The sequence below is a fragment of the Procambarus clarkii genome, chromosome 58 (assembly GCF_040958095.1).
Source record: "Procambarus clarkii isolate CNS0578487 chromosome 58, FALCON_Pclarkii_2.0, whole genome shotgun sequence".
Lineage (NCBI taxonomy): Eukaryota > Metazoa > Arthropoda > Malacostraca > Decapoda > Cambaridae > Procambarus > Procambarus clarkii.
This window is the reverse complement of record NC_091207.1, coordinates 29,431,913-29,455,135: the sequence shown is the minus strand read 5'-3', so window position 1 is coordinate 29,455,135 and position 23,223 is coordinate 29,431,913. Positions and strand designations below refer to the sequence as shown.

Here is a 23,223-nt window from a genome sequence, read left to right as displayed (position 1 = left end):
ACGACATACAAAATACTCTGGCTAAATAATATAGCTGACTAAAGGGGAATTGGGAGGGAAACTAGAATCACCTACTTCCACCTATCCTCCGGTGTGAGTTGAGTTGTAGCTCCTGGTCCTGGCTCCTGCCTCGTGTAGGGAACGCCCCCACACCACACTGTCGTGTCCTCCAGGAACTCAATCAACGTCCCACTGTAAGCGCGTCGTCTCCATGCCTTTTCACTGCAGGTCCGTGCTCCTCCTCGACTTCTTGTAGGGTTGGAGTCGGTCTCCCGGCCGTCGACTTCTCCTCCCAGCTACGGCTGCCTGCCTACGTCTCGGCTGCAGTCGTTCGGATTCCCGAATAGTTTCCTTCTTCCACTGCTTCCCGGTGGCTCGGTCCAGCCACTATGCCGTCACAAACGGGCGAACTGCCTCAGACGTCGCATACGTCACTGCCCAGACTTCACTTCTTCTTGCACAGTACCTGTCCTGGAGCACTTGTTGCTCAATATCCCGTCGATTCCCTCTCTGGTCCAACACATGAACGAAGGAAGACCTCACAGAGTACTGGCAGACTTCGGGTGACGCGTAAAATCCACGGGAGCGAGAAACAACTGTCAAACTGACAGGACCAATCTTCGCACGTCCAACCACCTTGACGTGTCGTGTCAGACTGATTCCCTCACGGAGGATTGGCCCAGCAACTACGTCATCACTGTGAAGCTATCAGCCGTCGCATACGTCGCTGCCTAGACTTCACCTGCACAACACCTGTTCCTGGAGCACTTGTTGCTCAATATTCTGTCAATTCCTTCTCTGGTCCAACACATGAACGAAGGAAGACCCCACAGGTGATGGCAGACCACGGGTGAACAAACTGATCGAAACTGTGAACGCCAAGAAATCCGGACTCCACCTGCCAAAGATCATTGGGGAATATAAACCTGGATATGCGTATGGAAATGTCAAGACGCACAAGCCTGGAAACCCACTTCGGCCAATCATTAGCCAGATACCCACACCCACGTACAGACTGGCGAAGCGACTCAACGGCCTGCTGACTCCTTATGTTCCTTGCGCCTTCAGCCTGAAGTCTCCAAAGGAATTTGTGGACTTACTGCGGGGCACACGGGCCACAGGGATAAGAGCCTCGTTGGACGTAGAATCGCTGTTTACCAACGTACCTGTGGACGAGACAATCGGAATGATAGCCGACAGAGTGTATCGTGATCCAGCCTGTACTCCTCTTGACATGCCAGAAAGTATTCTGAGGAAACTACTCCAAGCTTGTACTAAAGAGGCACCCTTCTTGAGCCCGGATGGGCACATGTATAAGCAAGTAGATGGGGTCGCCATGGGTTCTCCCCTAGGTGTCCTGTTTGCAAACTTCTACATGGGTACCATCGAGCAAAAAGTCTTAGTCGACATGAACTTGAAACCGGCCATATACTGCAGGTATGTTGACGACATTTTTACACAGGTACCTGATGTCAGACATCTGCAGGAGCTGAAGGAGGCATTTGAGCAGAGTTCCGTGCTGCGTTTCACTTACGAGACGGAAAAGGATGGGAAGCTGCCTTTTCTAGATGTAACAGTCATGGAAAAGGGCGGAGGTTTCCACACTGCAGTCTACACTAAGGAAACAAACATAGGAATGTGCCTAAATGCCAACAGCGACTGCCCCGACAGGTACAAGAGGAGTGTTGTTAACGCATACGTCGACCGTGCTCTCAGCCACAGCTCAGAATGGAAGCAAGTCGACGAAGAACTCTGTAGGGTAAGGCAGGTCCTAGTCAATAACGGCTTCTCCAATGGTTTCATCGAAGACATCATAAGAAGGAAAGTGAAAAGCCATGCAACCTCTGAAGAGACAACTAACACAACACCTATACCCCCTATTAGACTATTTTACAGGAACTTCTTTTCCACAGCTCATAAAATGGAGGAAAGGGTCCTGAAAGATATTGTTAATAGAAACGTTATCCCTACAGACAAAAATCAGAGGATATAACTGACGATTTACTATAAAACCAGAAAAACGGCCAGCCTACTCATGAGAAACTCTCCAGACACAAAACAGAACGCTTTAAAAGAGACTAACGTCGTCTATGCCTTCAAATGCCCACTTGGGGACTGTAAGCTCCAAAAAACCCAGTATATAGGCAAGACAACAACATCTCTTTCTAGGCGTTTAACGATGCATAAGCAACAGGGCTCCATTAAGGAACATATAATCTCTTCCCATAACCAAACCATCGCCAGAGAAATCCTAGTAAACAACACAGAAATCATCGATAGATACAGCGATAGCAGGCGGCTTGACGTTTGCGAGGCACTACACATCAAGAAGTCAACACCAGCAATCAACAGCCAATTATTGCACAACTATATTCTACCCACCTCAAGACTCCGCTCCAGTATAGAAGCATCAAGAAATATGGACCAATTGGCTTTCTACAAACACTTCTATTCAATACCCATTGTTTCTGTCTGTCTTGTGTTGATACTTTTAATACCCTATTAATATCCCCTCCTGTTCTGTCTTGTGTTAATGCCACATCACCCTTCCCACCTCACTCAAATGTAGATATAATATCAGAGAGACGTAAGTTCTAATCAGTTGTGTATTTGTGAAGTCTTTGAAAATGTAATAAGTTTTACGAAACGCGCCCGTGTCGCGTCAGACTAGAAATAAAAATGAATTTTGGAGAAGTGATTTTTGATTTACCTCCAACAGTGAAGCGTAATGTACGAAAGATTGAGAAAATTCGTGTTAGAATTATTAATCTTACTTTTTCGGTCATATTTAATAATATATATATATATATATATATATATATATAATATATATATATATTATATATATATATATATATTAATATATATTATATATATATATATATATATATATGTATATAAATTGGGTGTTAATAGAAAATAATTATGTATATGTAACACATACAAAATATGTGACTAGAGGAGGGAACAAGACAACATGGCTTCACGCTACTCACAATGGTCAAGTAGATGACAAGAGTTAGACACTTAAATTACGTAAGGAAATGTTGAATAAATCAAGCAAGTGGATAAGACAGAAGTGAACAAATCCTCAAGGGCCGTGACGAGGATTCGAACCTGCATCCGGGAGCATCCCAGACACTGCCTTAATCGACTGAGCTACGATTCGAATCCTTGTCACGCCCTTGTGGATTTGTTCATTTCATGCATCACGTTAGTGTGATCTCTGTGTGTAGAGACAGGAGTGAAAGCGTGCAAAGTAGAAGTGATGGTGTTGTCTGACCTGCCAGTGAGCCGTCACTGGGTCGAGGTTATCGAGGAAGGTGTATTCTCCATGGGTAGTGTAGGTGATGGATTCGTTACAGCGGAAGGTCAGGTCGGCAGGAATGTAGTTCTCCAAGACCCAGTAGTCTCCCCGCTGGTAGTAGAAGTTTCTCTGAAGTCCTGCAGAGCACCTATGCAGGTCCGGGTACATTTTTCTCTGTAGGGAGTTCGCTGTTGGTCCTGAGGAAGAGGGAGCATTGCAGTCTTCCCCCTGGCAGCGAACAGCATTCGAGCCACTTGTGTTAAAATGTGAATTTTTCTTTGCAGTCGTGAGACTGGGAGACCCGTTGTCGCAGAGCCAGAAGGGACACCACAGGAACATAAACATCACAATGTTCATGAAGAGCAACAGGCCGATCTTCATCCTTCCTACTGGTGTCATGCTGCAGGAATATTACAAATTAACTTTTGTATCACCCAGCGTCCTACAACTCTTGCTTACACTTAATCTACTACAGTATTGATGCTATCGATCACGGTGTCAACATTATAGGGCTTACTGCGATATTGGCGCTTCTGTGGAAAATTTCCACCAAAAATAAAGTATAACGTGTCTGAGTAACATGATCTATGAGAGAGCACATGGACCAGACATGGTTGTTTATAGAACGAGCCAAGCTCTCCCAAGACAGTGTCAGGTCAGCATATTTCCACCCTTTTGAGAATACACCATCCCAGGGGAGGTTGTTGTTGTAGTTGATTTAGGGGCGACGACGATCGTGGGATCGGATGCACCCCGGTGTACCCGTGTAGGGGTACTCGCAAAACTGAAGACAGGCAGATGACTGGGGAGCCCCTGGAGTCCCTCAGGGTGACGAACACAGACCCCACCCCACAAATAGAACACCGGGTAGCAAAACTAAATACACGGCCCCCCAACAAAAACGCAAAAAGTCATCCAGTGCCCTCCGGCAGAGCAAAAGCCGGCCGCCCAATATGGCTGAGGGCACACTAGGAGTTCACCAAGACCCACCAACTTGGCACCTCTCGGCCAAGCCGGCGCCGGACACCGTCACCCCCCAAGAGAACCAACCAGAAAACGTGAAAAAAATGATCAACAATCCTGTGACCCAAGGTGATATGAGTGCCAGGCGTGGTCTGGACCGATCATTGAATAGGGACGCCAAACGGAAGTATCAAATCCAAAACGCGAAAACAGAACGTGATCCGGCGGCTCCCAGGCAGAGCAGGTGTCAAGACGTCCATGCAACGTCAAGGTTGAATAAAAATCCATCCCAATAAGGCATCTGCAATGGTTCTATACCAGGATATGTAATTAAATCTAATAGCTATAAGCATATCATGGTACAACTCCAAAATAAATACATATACTAAAAAAAATAATTGTTTAACCAGATACGTTTGGTTAACGATCGTATAAATCGACCTTTAAAACAGCCAGGGTAACTATGCCCGCCTTGAGGTGGATGTAGTGTGTCTAGGCGCTGCCGTGACACTAACAGAAACTCCACCACGTTAAGAAATTGAGGACTCCTGGTTCAACCTTGATGCCGAATGGACGTCTGGACACCTACTTTGCCTGGGAGCAGCCGGATCACATTCTGTTTTCGCGTTTTGGATTTGATACTGCTGTTTGGCGTCCCTATTCAATGATCGGTCCGGACGACGCCTGGCGCTCATATCGCCAACGGTTCACTTTTGGTTTTGCGATTTTGGATTTGATACTGCCTTGTCAACGGTCCAGTTGTACGACGCCTGGCTCACGTATCGCCTTGGGTCACCGGGATGTTGGCATATATTTTTTTCATGTGTTTTGGGTGGTTCTCCTGGCGGGATGACTGTGTCCGGCGCCGGCCTGGCCGAGAGGTGCCGGGAGTTAGTTGGTCTTGGTGGGCTCCTGGTGTGCCCTCAGCAATGGTGGGCAGCCGGCTTCTGCTCTGCTGGAGGGCACTAGATGAATTTTGTGTTTTCGTTGGTGGCCGAGTTTTTGGTTTTGCTACCTAGTGTTCTCAGTGTGTGGCGTGGGCTGAAGCATGTGATAGTCGTCACCCTGAGGGACTCCTGGGGCTCCCCAATCATCTGCTTGTCTGCATTTCTTTGCCGCAAGGCATATAAGTTTCCAGTGATTGACGTCACTCGTTTCGCAATTACGCTTGGCGTTTCACCTTTCCGGGCTTCACGATTAACCCTTCACGGGTACGCCAGGGCGCAGCCGATCCAACGATCGTTGTCGCCCCAAAATTAACAACAACAACACCAATATTAAGAAATGACACCATATTAATACACGCTTACTTTAGCTGTTTTATATCCATGGACCTTTGCATAGCGGTGTAAATTATAGCTATAAAACCGACTAAAGCACTCATAGACCATTTAAAAATGCTGAAAAATTGCGTGAAAATATAAAGAAACTGTGAGGTAGATTAGTAATACTGGACTTCATTTGACGTCAAGAGTCGACGGAGTCCACCAGAAGCTTCAACATCACTTCAACAACGATAGTGAACAACACTACATACTCTGGCCTACAGGAGGGTTTAAGTCTTGTCAAAATAAGACTGAGAGCTCAGTATCTGTATATTACCACAAAATAGAGGAGATTGGTGGTGTTATTAAAGGTTTGGATCCAAATTCTTTGTGCCACTAACCCCATTTATTGCAGGTGTGGTTAAACTTTGGGCTTATGAGCCCATTGCAGTAAGTAAATTACTGGCACTTAATTCAATATATACTAACTAGGTTAATCAAGATTTAACAAATAAATATTTGATGTATTGCAATTGCTTAAAGATAAATTGAAGTATAGATTTGCAATAGATAAATTAATAACAAAAAAAATTAAATAACCAATGTTGTCAATCTATATAAATAAAAATGTAAATGTTCATTTGTTCAAAATCGCTAATCTCCGAAAGTTCTTCACCGATTACTTTGAAATTTTCACACAATGTTCCATTCACATCCGAGCGGGTTTATATATACATGCATACTATATAGATGTCACATCTGTAAAGGGAAAAAACATGTTTTGTTTTTTTGGGAAAACTGTGTTTTTCATGTGAGTGAAATCTTCGAAACCTCTTTACCGATTTCTTTGAAATTTTGACAAACATTGCATTCGAATAGGCGCGTGTTTTAATATACCGACTATATACATGCCTCACCTGTGACAGGAGAAAACAGTTTTTTTTTTAAACAGCGCAATCTGTTGGACATAAGAGCAACACACGCTGTAATCTCTGAAAGTTCTTCACCGATTGTTCTGAAATTTTTACTGAACGTTCCATTTGAATACGCGCACGTTTTTATATACCTACTATATAGATGCAACACCTGCGACAGGTAAAACCTTTTTTTTGTAAAAACATTGCCATTTATTGCTCATAAGAGCAACACATACTATACTAAATATGTTACAACTCCATTTCAATGTTTTCGATTGCACTGATCAATTGAATTTTCATAGATTTCGATTTAATTTCATTTTGATTTAATTATTTTATGGGACATTGCCTTGGAATTGAGCTGTGTTGTTTACCATACCGTTCATTTCATGAGTATAGTTTATTTTTATTTTTTCATTGTTTCTCATTTGGTTTTTAACTGTTCTTGTTATTTCTCAGTAATGGGAACACCAGATCATTTGATGTTCCCAATTTTCTGAAGGGAATACCAGATCATTTGGGAATGCATCAGACAAGGGAGTGGGGAATGGTGGGGAGGACGAGGGGATGGGAGTGGGGGATAGTGGGGACAACGAGGGGCACTTGGAAGGGGGGTAATGGTGGGGAGGACGAGGGCACGGAGGAGTTAGGGATTGGGGACGAGGGTTGGAGGGGGGACTGGAGAATGGTGGGGAGGACAAGGGGACTGGAGAGTGGGCGAGGAAGAGACGACAGGGGAGGGGGCAATAGTAGGGAGGACGAAGGGATGGGGAAGTGGGAGAATGGTGGGGAGGATGAGGAGGGGATGGTGGAGTGGGGAATGTTCGGGAGGACGAGGGGATGGTGGGGAAGACAAGGGGATGGGGGGAAAGGGGAATGGTGGGGAGGACGAGGGGGATGGGTGGAGGGAGTGGAGAATGGTTGGGAGGACGAGGGGCAGAGGAGTGGGAATGGTGGAGGACGAGGGGACGGGGGAGGGGGAAATGGTGGGGGAGGACTGGGGGACAAGGGAAGGTTGCTGTTGCTCAGCAACGCACATGCGTTGCTGAACCACAGCAACGCGTGGCCGGGTACGGTTAGTGTTTATAATATAATTCATGTATAGCAAAGTACCAGAATTAAAAGGATAGGCTAAAAAAATTTAGAACCGTATTAGTTCTAGCTGCATTATACATATTTGTATTATTACCAGGTTGTAATGTGTGGCTATTTCAATCCGGTAGATAAATGAAAGCAGCCCCATTCCTGCTGGAGCTCCCTGACAGCGAGGCACCTAGGGAACACTGACATAATAAATACAGTCCACTAAACAAAGAAGGCATCAGTTTTCTTAGAGGCCACTGTATATGACTACTAGCAATGTAGACAGCTAAGGTTGCGGTTATGTTTGTAGTTAGACTTTTACTATAGTGAGTCAGAAACTAGACCCCACAGCTTCCTCTGGATAATTAATATTGATTTTAGTTGGGTTGCGTAGGTTCTAAGACGTCTGGTCAGGAATAACCGCTTCAAATTCAACGCATATGACACCGTGAGAACGGCCGGGCTCTTTACCACATTATTGTTACGGACCCGAATCCAGCGTCCGAGCACGGAGCAGTGACGACCGCGCCATCTGTGGGTCAGCTCCCGAAACCCCCTCCAAATGGACGACGACACCTGGCGAGGACGAGGTGTACTGGCCACGAGGGCCAGTTTCCAGTCCTGTTCAGCTCACCACGCAGCCGCCGCTGACCTCTGGTGAGGTGGTGCTCAGACGACAACGCCATCTATGGAGTGGATAGGTGGGCGTTTGGGTCTGAGCCTGTAAGTGAGGTGCTTTAGTGTGTCCCTGTTATTGATGACGTGTCTGCTTACAGAGTCGACCTGGGACTGCTGTAAGGGAAGTTGAGGCAGTCTACCCAAGGCAGCCGTCCCCACACCAAGTGCTTTGCTGCAGCAGCTGTGAGTCGCCTCCCGGATGAACACTGTGGTGTTACCCTGCCAGTGAAGTGGCAGTTGAAGGATTGTCGTACCCGGGACTGACTGGTGGAGACGATTAACCACTGGGGTATTGTGGACAGGAGAGTGATCTGTGGTATCACACGAGGCTCCTGACTAGGGCGCTACCCTAGTATCGCTCGTGAAGTGGCCTGACCAGCGTTGCTGATCCGGAACCTGCCAGCAGTCTGCTGGACTTGTGGTTGACGGCCTCCACGGCGGTGCCCCCAGTGGAACTGTGTTTTTGGCTGGCCTGTGGCCGGGGTAGACTCAGCTTTGGAAGGATTCGTCGAGAGGCCACGAGAGCACCGAGAACTTGGCACCGAGAAGATCCAGGGTCTTCAGAAGAAGTTGTTATCTTTGTTAATAATAGTGTTAATACCCCTCCCCCTGTGTAACCTTTATATATATATTTATTGGTGGCGGTTATTATATTATATTAAGTTTTGACTTTATTTCCCTTCCCCTTTTAATTTACTTGCGTTACTGATCACATCCCTTGAAAGCCACTACTGGCTTGGGGCCGGATACCCTTCCTCTAACAACATCAAAGTAAGAACCCAGTTGCGACCCGAGAGGGCCGTACAATTATATATTTTCTTTCTTCATTAGTAAGGCTGTATGTGTGAAAACGAAAAGTCGCAAGGAGGTCATACATGTTTATCATCAACCATCATAACCTCACCTACCAGTGCCTGTCCCATAACCTCACCTACCAGCGCCTGTCCCATAACCTCACCCACCAGCGCCTGTCCCATAACTTCACCTACCAGCACCTGTCCCATAACCTCACCTACCAGCGCCTGTCCCATAACCTCACCCACCAGCGCCTATCCCATAACTTCACCTACCAGCACCTGTCTCATACCTCACCCACCAGCACCTGTCCCCATAACCTCACCTACCAGCGCCGGTCCCATAACCTCACCCACCAGCATCTGTCCCATAACCTCACCCACCAGCATCTGTCCCATAACTTCACCCACCACCAGTGCCTGTTCCATAACCTCACCCACCAGTGCCTGTCCCATAACCTCACCCACCAGTGCCTGTCCCATAACCTCACCCACCAGCGCCCGTCCCATAACCTCACCTACCAGCGCCTGTCCCATAACCTCACCCACCAGCGCCTGTCCCATAACCTCACCCACCAGCGCCCGTCCCATAACCTCACCCACCAGGCCAGTCCCATAACCTCACCCACCAGGGCCCGTCCCATAACCTCGCCTACCCATGCCTGTCCCATAACCTCACCCACCAGCGCCCGTCCCATAACCTCACCTACCAGCGCCTGTCCCATAACCTCACCTACCAGCGCCTGTCCCATAACTTCACCTACCAGCACCTGTCCCATAACCTCACCCACCAGCGACCGTCCCATAATCTCACCCACCAGCGCCTGTCCCATAACCTCACCCACCAGTGCCTGTCCCATAACCTCACCCACCAGCGCCTGTCCCATAACCTCACCTACCAGCACCTGTCTCATAACTTCACCTACAAGCGCCTGTCCCATAACCTCACCTACCAGCGCCTGTCCCATAACCTCACCCACCAGCACCTCTCCCATAACTTCACCTACAGCGCCTGTCCCATAACCTCACCTACCAGCACCTGTCCCATAACCTCACCCACCAGCTTTCTGTCCATAACCTCACTCACCAGCACCTGTCCCATAACCTCACCTTCTAGCGCCCGTTCCCATAACCTCACCCACCAGCGCCTGTCCCATAACCTCCACCCACCAGCATCTGTCCCATACCTCACTCACCAGTGCCTGTCCCATAACCTCACCCACCAGTGCATGTCCCATAACCTCACCTACCAGCACCTGTCCCATAAACCACACCTCGCAGTGCCTGTCCCATTGTTACGGACCCGAGCCCAGCGTCCGAGCACGGAGCTGTGACGACCACGCCATCTGTGGGTCAACTCCCGAAACCCCCCTCCAAATGGACAGCGCCATCTAGTGAGGACAGGATATACCGGCACACAGGGGCTGGTTTCCCGTCCTAATCAACTCGTGACATAGCCGCTGCTGACCTCTGGTGAGGTGACGCTTAGGCAGCAACGCCATCTATGGAGTGGATAGGTGGGCGTTTGTGGTCTAAGCCGGTAAGTGAGGTGCCCTAGGGTGTCCCTAGTACTGATGACGGTGTCTGATTACAGAGTCAACCTGGGACTGCTGAATCGGACGGTGGATCAGTCTACCCAAGGCAGCCGTAGTATATCCACGCATTTGGTGCAGAAGCTGTGGAGTCACCCCCCGGATGAACACTGTTGTGTTAGCCTGCCTGTGAGGTGGCAGAACCAGGGATTGTCGTACCCGGGCTGACTTTTTGAGAAGACTAGCCACTGTGGTGTTGTGATGAGGAGAGTGATCTGTGGAATCATACGAGGCTCCTGCCTAGATCTCGCAACCCTAGTATCGGTCGTGGAGTGGCCTACGCAGCGTAGCTGATTGGAACCTGCCAGCTACAGGCTGGATTTGTGGTTGAAGGCCTCCACGACGGTGCACCCAGTGGGACTGTGATTTGGCTGGCCCGTGGCCAGGGTAGACTCGCCGAGGGAATTGAAGGATTCATCGTGAGGCCACAAGGAGAGAACCAGGGCTACTCATCGTGAGCACCGTGGAGCATCCCATGTCTTCGGAAGAAGAAGTGATTGTAAATAAGTGTAGTCATAGTAACCGCTGTGTGATGGTTTATATATTTATTTATGGTGGTGGAATAATTATATATTTAATTTTGTGCACTTTTATCCCTTCCCCTTTAATTTACTTGCGTTACGGAACACACCCCTTGAAAGCCACTACTAACTTGGGGCGGATACCCAAACTCTAATAAACATCAGAGAAAGAACCCAGTTGCGACCCAATAGGACCGTAACACCCATAACGTCAACCCACCAGTGCCTGTCCCATAACCTCACCTACCAGCGCCTGTCCCATAACCTCACCCACCAGTGCCTGTCCCATAACCTCACCCACCAGTTCCTGTCCCATGACCTCACCTACCAGCACCTGTCCCATAACTACACCTCACAGTGCTTGTCCCATAACCTCACCCAGCAGTGCCTGTCCCATAACCTCACCCACCAGTGCCTGTCCCATAACCTCACCCACCAGCGTCTGTCCCATAACCTCACCTAACAACACCTGTCACCATAACCTCACCTCGCAGAGCCTGTCCCATAACCTCACCCACCAGCACCTGTCCCATAGCCTCACCCACCAGCACCTGTTCCATAACCTCACTTACCAGCACCTGTCTCATAACCTCACCCACCAGCACCTGTCCCATAACCTCACCCACCAGCGCCTGTCCCATAACCTCACCTACCAACACTGTCCCATAACCTCATCCACCAGCGCCTGTCCATAACCTCACCTCGCAGTGCCTGTCCCATAACCTCACCTAGCAGTGCCTGTCCCATAACCTCACCCACCAGCACCTGTCCCATAAGCTCACCTACAGCGCCTGTCCTATAACCTCACCCACCAGCGCCTGTCCCATAAGCTCACCTACAGCGCCTGTCCTATAACCTCACCCACCAGCGCCTGTCCCATAACCTCACCTACAGTGCCTGTCCCATAACCTCACCTACCAGCACCTGTCCCATAACCTCACCCACCAGCGCCTGTCCCATAACCTCACCTACAGCGCCTGTCCCATAACCTCACCCACCAGCACCTGTCCCATAACCTCACCTACTAGCGCCTGTCCCATAACCTCACCCCCCAGCACCTGTCCCATAACCTCACCCACCAGTGCCTGTCCATAACCTCACCCACCAGCACCTGTCCCATAACCTCACCCACCAGCACCTGTCCCATAACCTCACCCACCAGTGCCTGTCCCATAACCTCACCCACCAGCACCTGTCCCATAACCTCACCCACCAGCACCTGTCCCATAACCTCACCTACTAGCGCCTGTCCCATAAGCTCACCCCCCAGCGCCTGTCCCATTGCCTCACCCACCAGCGCCTGTCCCATAACCTCACCTACCAGCGCCTGTCCCATAACCTCACCCACCAGCACCTGTCCCATAACCTCACCCACCAGCACCTGTCCCATAACCTCACCTACCATCGCCTGTCCCATAACCTCACCCTCCAGCGCCTGTCCCATAGTCTCACCCACCAGCGCCTGTCCCATAACCTCACCTACCAGCACCTGTCTCATAACCTCACCCACCAGCGCCTGTCCTATAACCTCACCTACCAGCGCCTGTCCCATAACCTCACCTACCAGCACCTGTCCCATAACCTCACCTACCAGCACCTGTCTCATAACCTCACCCACCAGCGCCTGTTCCATAACCTCACCCACCAGCGCCTGTTCCATAACCTCACCCACCAGCGCCTGTCCCATAACCCTGTCCATATTTTGTTGGAAATAACCAACATTCAATCCTCATTTATTTGCTAACAATAGCTTTATGAAATCGTATAATTAACCCAATTTACGTTTTTCTATTGCAACGCAATATTAGCCAAATCCTTCCTAGTCTCCATGGCACCGAGGGATAGCGTCAGGCTGAAACATGAAATATTCCACATATTATTGGAATTTTACCAGGTTCAGTTATTTGCTTTTCCTCTCTAAAGATAATCTTCTATGAAAGAGTTTTGCTTATTTCGCATATTATTGCATACTGAACTCGATCATGTAATCAGATTGATTACTCCTGTAGATATTACTGCGACGTAAAATATGTCTACATTCAACCCTTCTCGTTTATTTCATGCGGTCTTAATTAAACCAATCGCCCAACGAGAAGTGGTATTATGATATAACATGTTTATGTATGTCATTAATATTTGTCATAATTCCTTACTTCCCTAATTAATTACGAGTAAGTAAATCACTTTCCGCTCGGGACTCCTATGGAGTGTACTGCGCATGCGTATCCCAGCGAGGGAGAAAGAAGAGAGAGTCGACATTGCCGTTCTAGAGAACGCCATATTGACAGCGTGTTAACTTCCCAGAAAGACTGAAGATAATAATCTGTGTCTAGGATCGTACTACTGGTCCCGAAATCTGACATTCTGCAGCAGCGAACGTCATGACCAAGATAATGACTTGACCTAGAATCAGTTCACTTAAAGATATAATCACTGGTGCACTAACTCTGGACAGAAGAGCCTCCAATAGCAACAGGTGGACCCATTGTGCGATAAACACCATCAATACATTCGATATAACAAACACAGTCACTGAGAAGGGTGTCGACGAAATACATGCAGAATTTGTTATGCAAGCCCCTTGGGAATCTCCACCAGCAGACTTTAAGATTTTGGTTATTGAAGGAAAAAAGAATCAGACAAATCCTCATCTGCTACGTAACATTGCACAGATGCATATAGAAGCAAACTTGGCATCCGACAGCTTCACTTACTTCACAGATGGATCAGTAGACCAGCAGGGACAAGAAACCGGAGCTGCAGGTAGAGCAGGAAACTCTGTAAATACTTGGAGGCTCTCAAATGGGTGTTCGACTTTACAAACAGAGATGCTAGCCATTCAAAAGGCTTTGGAACATGCTCTTGCTGAACACTGACAACATGTTATCATACATACAGATTCGAGAACCGCCAATGAAACCTTGCAACAAGAACACATATGTGATAACATACATCTGATCACAAATGTCGTATCATTAATGCAAACACTCAAACGACAAGGCCGACGGGTACTTATCAACTGGGTGCCAAGTCATGTGGGAATAATAGGAAATGACATTGCAGACGAAGCTGCAAAACTTGCAACTAAGAGAAGAAATGTAGACATTTACATACCACAGAGTCTATCACAGATTAAGAAAGTAATTAGAAACAGAGCAATGCAAAAGATGTACAGTGACCACAACACAGCAGTTGCAACATCAGGCTCTGCGGGTTGGTACAAGAATTCAACCAACTACGAACCACTTAATTTGATGAAAGGGAGCAGTAGAGCAACAGAAGTACATATACATCACATCAGGCTTGGATACCCATGTGAATGGGAAATATGCTTACAGGTTCCGGAAGATGAGAGGAAATGTCAGCACTGTGGAGTAATGCCCGACAGACCACGGGAACATTGTCTAACACAGTGCACAGTTACAAACCCATTAAGATTTCAACTTAGATTCAACAGAGCAGAACAAGTTGTTAACACATATGGCCATATCTTACTGAAGCGACCTTACGAGTCATAAATACTCATACTCCGCCCAAGTAAAACAGAAACAAGAAACACTTAGTGGGCCAGCCAGAGGCTTAGGGCCCGCGCAGGAATATCCCTGCAAAAAAAAAAAAAAAGCGAACGTCAGGGATCGACGGTGTCTCCAATAACTATATGACAGTTCCGGCGAGCATAATATATCATTGTTCCTGCTAATGTTGGTAGATGTGCACATGTACTTCAATGGGTAGGTTGCTCGTCGTTACTAGCAAGGCAATAAAATAATCCACGTTAGTTTCCATTTCACTCATGTCCCCACATCCTATAATGAATAGTGGAATAATCTGTTAACCTAGGCATTTCTTACATTTTAACTGTGATTCCAGCATGACTCGAAAGGACAAGTGGAGAAATAGTCTTCCCCTCCATGCGGCCTACATTCTCACGTGTTCTCATCAGTAGCCTGGCAACGAGTTTTACGTCTACGAGTATCTGATTGCGAGATATACGTTGTGAAGCCTTCTTTACAGCTAAGCTGCTCTTTCCCTTTTCGTAGACAAACTTATTACATCATTAATTATTATACTTATATGATTTATTATCTATACGTGTACCATTCGTTTATTATGCATCTATTTAATATTTCACTATTTAACTAGATAAAAATCTACATGCATTTATTTCATAGAACTTTACTTAATTAATATTCAACAATTACTCTGACAAAGTACCAGTGTTAGTACAATACTAGGAATATATTAATCTTTTAGTATGTAACCCCCAGATTTATGTGTTAAGTCAGCTCTCTAATTAATTATAACTACAGTCCATTTAATGCTCTCTTAATATTTTATTGAATTAATCTAGATCCATAGGACACTGATTCCTGGATTATACTTCACATTCCTTTATTTATTTTTCCTCTTTTTTGTATAAAAAGAGGTGGTCCTTCGAAGTTAGTGTTGTATTCAATTAACATGATTATTATTAATGTTTAGAGCTAGGCTTTTCCCACATAAATTACTGTTTCTTCGAACCGGATAAATCACAATTAACTTTAACATCTATATCGGTTCTCGGACAACTTCTGGTCCCTCGAAGCTAGATACCTGAGAATTTATGCTATCCTCAAAAGCCCTAACTAATCATTTCTAACACTAATTATTGTGTGCAGTGTATTAGGCTATTTACATATTCTCATTAATTACGGCTGTCATCAGACTGCCTCATATCATAGCCTAAACAACATTAAATTTGTTTCTGATATTTTCTACTAATACTTCATGTACAAAGTAGCATTAGTGGGTCATAGCCAATTACCAACAACCCTTAGACCTATACTTCACATTGAGGTAAGAATCTTTAGGTCACCAGGAGCAACCGCTCAAATTTTTTTATAATAATCCAACATTAACACCTGTGTTAGAATGGCCTCTCCATCTAACCATAATTTATGTAGGTGTCAATGATATCCATCCTACTCGCCAACCAGCTGAAATAATTAACCACTTAAAAACTATCATCATTTCATTTAAACTAATTAGCAACTCTAGTAGTATTCATATTAGTGGAACCTCGCCAACTAAGAAGTGAAAAACCGTTGGGGAGAACGCTGAATATTATCAGCGTTCTGCTAAATACATTAATTTTCGGCTGAGAAAAAGGGTAAGATTGGAAGCCACTTACATTCATTTTACTGCTAGACCATATCAACAGAACTTGACCCCTGACAGAGTACATCTGGCAGGAGAGTCCAGGACCCATGTGGTCAACAAATTAGTCAATACTATCAACCATAATAGAATACTGGATAGCAAACTAAACCTAGTGTATATACTAATAATTAAAACTTGTGTCCATAAGTAAACGCATTATATTTCAAATATATATATATATATATATATATATATATATATATATATATATATATATATATATATATATATATATATATATATATATATATATAGTGACGATAATCTCTATCAAGAGAGATTGAGCCTGCTCTTCCCTACTTTAAGTTACGCCAAAGACACAAGTATAAGATGCTACATTCAAGATACGTCACTGGTAGCACAAAACGTTTTGACCAGGAGGCAAAACGTATCCAAGATCCCCCAACTCCACACACCCTCCTCACGCCGGCTCGTCATCAAACCAGCTAACTACCCTTCACCAGCTTGCCTGCCTGTGATTGGTGACTCGCCAGCCGCGCACCTGCACACAGCACCTCAGCGCCCTCTACACGAATCGACGTCTGAGCCTAACCAGCAATACACTTCAGAATATTCCTTGTGCTCTTAAGGTTGACACCCCTCTCTGGCATACTCGCTCATTAGCTCGTATACGAAGGGAGGTTTCAGTCATAGCCGATATTCTCAGCACCATTTTAACATTGTATTTTGTATTTCACATTGTCTTTACATTTTCTTTATTATTTAACTGTAATTTAACTTCCCAAGATTTGTCTTTATTTCATTTATGTTTAAAGTTAATATATTAAAGTTTCATTGTTCATATTTTGTGTTTTACGTGTTCCCCCCTCTAACTTACCACAGACCACAGGCAAGCAGTCTATATTTTTCTTTTAAAGTGTGACCAGGCTTTGACACCTGCCATTGGAGGACTGCCGAATATCAACACTCCAACACTTTCCCGTCACAATCACAATATATATATATAAATATATATATATATATATATATATATATATATATATATATATATATATATATATATATATATATATATATATATATATGCGAACAAGCCTGAATGGTCCCCAGGACAATATGCAACTGAAAACTCACACCCCAGAAGTGACTCGAACCCATACTCGCAGATGCCACGCAACTGGTATGTACAAGACGCCTTAATCCACTTGACCATCACGACCGGACATAATGAGGTGATAGCCGAGGCTATTTGAACCACCCCACCGCCGGCACTCGGATAGTAATCTTGGGCATAGCATTATACCAAATCACCTCATTCTTTGGGGCACACGTGAGGAACACAAATGCGAACAAGCCTGAATGGTCCCCAGGACAATATGCAACTGAAAACTCACACCCCAGAAGTGACTCGAACCCATACTCCCAGATGCCACGCAACTGGTATGTACAAGACGCCTTAATCCACTTGACCATCACGACCGGACATAATGAGGTGATAGCCGAGGCTATTTGAACCACCCCACCGCTGGCACTCGGATAGTAATCTTGGGCATAGCATTATACCAAATCACCTCATTCTTTGGGGCACACGTGAGGAACACAAATGCGAACAAGCCTGAATGGTCCCCAGGACAATATGCAACTGAAAACTCACACCCCAGAAGTGACTCGAACCCATACTCCCAGATGCCACGCAACTGGTATGTACAAGACGCCTTAATCCACTTGACCATCACGACCGGACATAATGAGGTGATAGCCGAGACTATTTGAACCACCCCACCGCCGGCACTCGGATAGTAATCTTGGGCATAGCATTTTACCAAATCACCTCATTCTTTGGGGCACACGTGAGGAACACAAATGTGAACAAGCCTGAATGGTCCCCAGGACAATATGCAACTGAAAACTCACACCCCAGAAGTGACTCGAACCCATACTCCCAGATGCCACGCAACTGGTATGTACAAGACGCCTTAATCCACTTGACCATCACGACCGGACATAATGAGGTGATAGCCAAGGCTATTTGAACCACCCCACCGCCGGCACTCGGATAGTAATCTTGGGCATAGCATTTTACCAAATCACCTCATTCTTTGGGGCACACGTGAGGAACACAAATGCGAACAAGCCTGAATGGTCCCCAGGACAATATGCAACTGAAAACTCACACCCCAGAAGTGACTCGAACCCATACTCCCAGATGCCACGCAACTGGTATGTACAAGATGCCTTAATCCACTTGACCATCACGACCGGACATAATGAGGTGATAGCCGAGGCTATTTGAACCACCCCACCGCCGGCACTCGGATAGTAATCTTGGGCATAGCATTTTACCAAATCACCTCATTCTTTGGGGCACACGTGAGGAACACAAATGTGAACAAGCCTGAATGGTCCCCAGGACAATATGCAACTGAAAACTCACACCCCAGAAGTGACTCGAACCCATACTCCCAGATGCCACGCAACTGGTATGTACAAGACGCCTTAATCCACTTGACCATCACGACCGGACATAATGAGGTGATAGCCGAGGCTATTTGAACCACCCCACCGCCGGCACTCGGATAGTAATCTTGGGCATAGCATTTTACCAAATCACCTCATTCTTTGGGGCACACGTGAGGAACACAAATGCGAACAAGCCTGAATGGTCCCCAGGACAATATGCAACTGAAAACTCACACCCCAGAAGTGACTCGAACCCATACTCCCAGATGCCACGCAACTGGTATGTACAAGACGCCTTAATCCACTTGACCATCACGACCGGACATAATGAGGTGATAGCCGAGGCTATTTGAACCACCCCACCGCCGGCACTCGGATAGTAATCTTGGGCATAGCATTTTACCAAATCACCTCATTCTTTGGGGCACACGTGAGGAACACAAATGCGAACAAGCCTGAATGGTCCCCAGGACAATATGAGGCTATCATCTCATTATGTCCGGTCGTGATGGTCAAGTGGATTAAGGCGTCTTGTACATACCAGTTGCGTGGCATCTGGGAGTATGGGTTCGAGTCACTTCTGGGGTGTGAGTTTTCAGTTATATATATATATATATATATATATATATATATATATATATATATATATATATATATATATATATATTATTAAATATGACCGAAAAAGTAAGATTAATAATTCTAACACGAATTTTCTCAATCTTTCGTACATTTCTTTTCACTGTTGGAGGTAAATCAAAAATCAATTCTCAAAAATTCATTTTTATTTCTAGTCTGACGCGACACGAGCGCATTTCGTAAAACTTATTACATTTTCAAACACTTTAGTTTACAAATACACAACTTGAGTTGTGTATTTGTAAACTAAAGTCTTTGAAAATGTAATAAGTTTTACGAAACGCGTTCGTGTCGCATAACAAGCAATCAACAGCCAATTATTGCACAACTATATTCTACCCTCCTCAAGACTCCGCTCCAATATAGAAGCATCAAGAAATATGGAATAATAGGCTTTCTACAAACACTTCTATTCAATACCCATTGTTTGTGTTCTGTCTTGTGTTGATACTTTTAATACCCTATTAATATCCCCTCTTGTTCTGTCTTGTGTTAATGCCACATCACCCCTCCACCCTCACTCAAATGTAGATATAAAATCGGAGATGCGTAAGTTCTATTCAGTTGTGTATTTGTGAACTAAAGTCTTTGAAAATGTAATAAGTTTACGAAACGCGCCCGTGTCGCGTCAGACTAGAAATAAAAATGAATTTTGGAGAATTAATTTTTGATTTACCTCCAACAGTGAAGCGTAATGTACGAAAGATTGAGAAAATTCGTGTTAAAATTATTAATCTTACTTTTTCGGTCATATTTAATAATATATGTCTACAGGAAAGACTGCTACCAAAATATACTAATATTAAAGCGCACGACCCAGCAGCAAGGAATCAAGCCTTCACGATAAAATATCGCCAGGATCTGATTCGTGATCAGATATACAAGGCAGAGAATGAAATCAAAGACAACAAAACGCAACTACTTCATGCTACAAACGAGTGGAGAAATAACAACATCGACGATAGTATCCGTACCCGCATTGAACAACACCTCGACATCCTCACAGACCAACATCACCTCAGCACTGAAACAAGGAATATCAAGAAACTAACAACATTATATGGAGGACCTATGGCAATTCCACGACCAAGAGATGGCTTCCTGAACCTTGCAGGAATTAACCTCACTGAGGACCAAGTCACTCTCCTAAATCTGGGCATAAACTGTCATGTTATGTCCAGACCGAGTGAGATGGCCCGGAAAGTAGAGTTGGAAATTCTGTTGGACGACATATTCGACCTCGAGACACAAAAGAAGGTCACTACCAAAGATACCTTACAAGCAGAACTTATTGCAGAAGGAGGAAAGAATCGAGGCAACTACAGAAGCACCATACTGTCCCCCGAGCTTAAAGCGGCAGCTAAAAGCCTTCGTGAGAACAAGGAGATAGTTGTCAGGAGAGGGGACAAGTCGCCAATATATGTCATTCTTAAAAAAGACGAATATCTGGCGAAAATGAACATCATACTCTCTGACCAAACTAAGTTCCAAAGGGTAACGAAGGACACTACAGCCGAATTTAAAGCAAAAGTAAACAAACTGATCGAAACTGTGAACGCCAAGAAATCCGGACTCCACCTGCCAATGATCATTGGGGAATATAAACCTGGATATGCGTATGGAAATGTCAAGACGCACAAGCCTGGAAACCCACTTCGGCCAATCATTAGCCAGATACCCACACCCACGTACAGACTGGCGAAGCGACTCAACGGCCTGCTGACTCCTTATGTTCCTTGCGCCTTCAGCCTGAAGTCTCCAAAGGAATTTGTTGACTTACTGCGGGGCACACGGGCCACAGGGATAAGAGCCTCGTTGGACGTAGAATCGCTGTTTACCAACGTACCTGTGGACGAGACAATCGGAATGATAGCCGACAGAGTGTATCGTGATCCAGCCTGTACTCCTCTTGACATACCAGAAAATATTCTGAGGAAACTACTCCAAGCTTGTACTAAAGAGGCACCCTTCTTGAGCCCGGATGGGCACATGTATAAGCAAGTAGATGGGGTCGCCATGGGTTCTCCCCTAGGTGTCCTGTTTGCAAACTTCTACATGGGTACCATCGAGCAAAAAGTCTTAGTCGACATGAACTTGAAACCGGCCATATACTGCAGGTATGTTGACGACATTTTTACACAGGTACCTGATGTCAGACATCTGCAGGAGCTGAAGGAGGCATTTGAGCAGAGTTCCGTGCTGCGTTTCACTTACGAGATGGAAAAGGATGGGAAGCTGCCCTTTCTAGATGAAACAGTCATGGAAAAGGGCGGAGGTTTCCACACTGCAGTCTACACTAAGGAAACAAACATAGGAATGTGCCTAAATGCCAACAGCGACTGCCCTGACAGGTACAAGAGGAGTGTTGTTAACGCATATATCGACCGTGCTCTCAGCCACAGCTCAGAATGGAAGCAAGTCGACGAAGAACTCTGTAGGGTAAGGCAGGTCCTAGTCAATAACGGCTTCTCCAATGGTTTCGTCGAAGACATCATAAGAAGGAAAGTGAAAAGCCATGCAACCTCTGAAGAGACAACTAACACAACACCTATACCCCCTATTAGACTATTGTACAGGAACTTCTTTTCCACAGCTCATAAAACGGAGGAAAGGGTCCTGAAAGATATTGTTAATAGAAACGTTATCCCTACCTGACAAAAATCAGAGGATACAACTGACGATTTACTATAAAACCAGAAAAACGGCCAGCCTACTCATGAGAAACTCTCCAGACACAAAACAGAACGCTTTAAAAGAGACTAACGTCGTCTATGCCTTCAAATGCCCACTTGGGGACTGTAAGCTCCAAAAAACCCAGTATATAGGCAAGACAACAACATCTCTTTCTAGGCGTTTAACGATGCATAAGCAACAGGGCTCCATTAAGGAACATATAATCTCTTCCCACAACCAAACCATCGCCAGAGAAATCCTAGTAAACAACACAGAAATCATCGATAGATACAGCGATAGCAGGCGGCTTGACGTTTGCGAGGCACTACACATCAAGAAGTCAACACCAGCAATCAACAGCCAATTATTGCACAACTATATTCTACCCACCTCAAGACTCCGCTCCAATATAGAAGCATCAAGAAATATGGACCAATAGGCTTTCTACAAACACTTCTATTCAATACCCATTGTTTGTGTTCTGTCTTGTGTTGATACTTTTAATACCCTATTAATATCCCCTCTTGTTCTGTCTTGTGTTAATGCCACATCACCCCTCCCACCTCACTCAGATTCAGATTCAGATTCAGATGTTTATTCAGGTAAGGTATATACATACAAGTGATGTTACATTAATGGATTGATATAAAGATAGAGCTAGTACATACAATGCCTAAAGCCACTATTACGCAATGCGTTTCGGGCAAGAAAAACATTAATATCTAGAACTTAATACTAATTGAGCATAAAGAATAAAAAGTGTTGAGAACAAATACAAATAAAGATAAAAAAAGGGGGAACATGACTGAAAAAGCAGCACAAATACAATAGGTTGACAAACAGTGTTGATTAAAAAGAAAAAAGAAAATAACAGACATGGGTTGACAATAGAGGAGTGAGGTAGATTACAGGGAATTTATTAGGTAGTGTTTAGTTTTTATCTTAAACTGGTTGAGAGAGGTACAGTCTTTAACATGGTTGGGAAGGTCATTCCACATTCTGGGCCCCTTGATTTGCAGAGCATTTCTAGTTTGATTAAGACGTACTCTAGGAATATCAAAACTGTATTTATTTCTGGTGTGGTGCTCATGGGTTCTGTTACAACCTTCTATGAAGCTTTTAAGATCAGGATTGGCATTATAGTTTAGCGTTTTATATATGTATAATACAC

The 23,223-nt window shown here is 45.2% G+C and overlaps 1 protein-coding gene across 1 annotated transcript in view; it reads right to left on the bottom strand.

The window, feature by feature from the left end:
- The window catches only part of LOC138353544 (beta-1,4-glucuronyltransferase 1-like), a 50,046-nt gene extending 46,343 nt beyond the window's left edge, over positions 1 to 3,703 (bottom strand). The window contains exon 1 of the mRNA XM_069306716.1: positions 3,284 to 3,703. Within this exon, the coding sequence (XP_069162817.1) occupies positions 3,284 to 3,688 (405 nt within the window). The 5' untranslated portion in view covers positions 3,689 to 3,703. The remainder of the gene's footprint in view (positions 1 to 3,283) is intronic.
- Between the last annotated feature and the right edge of the window lie 19,520 nt (positions 3,704 to 23,223).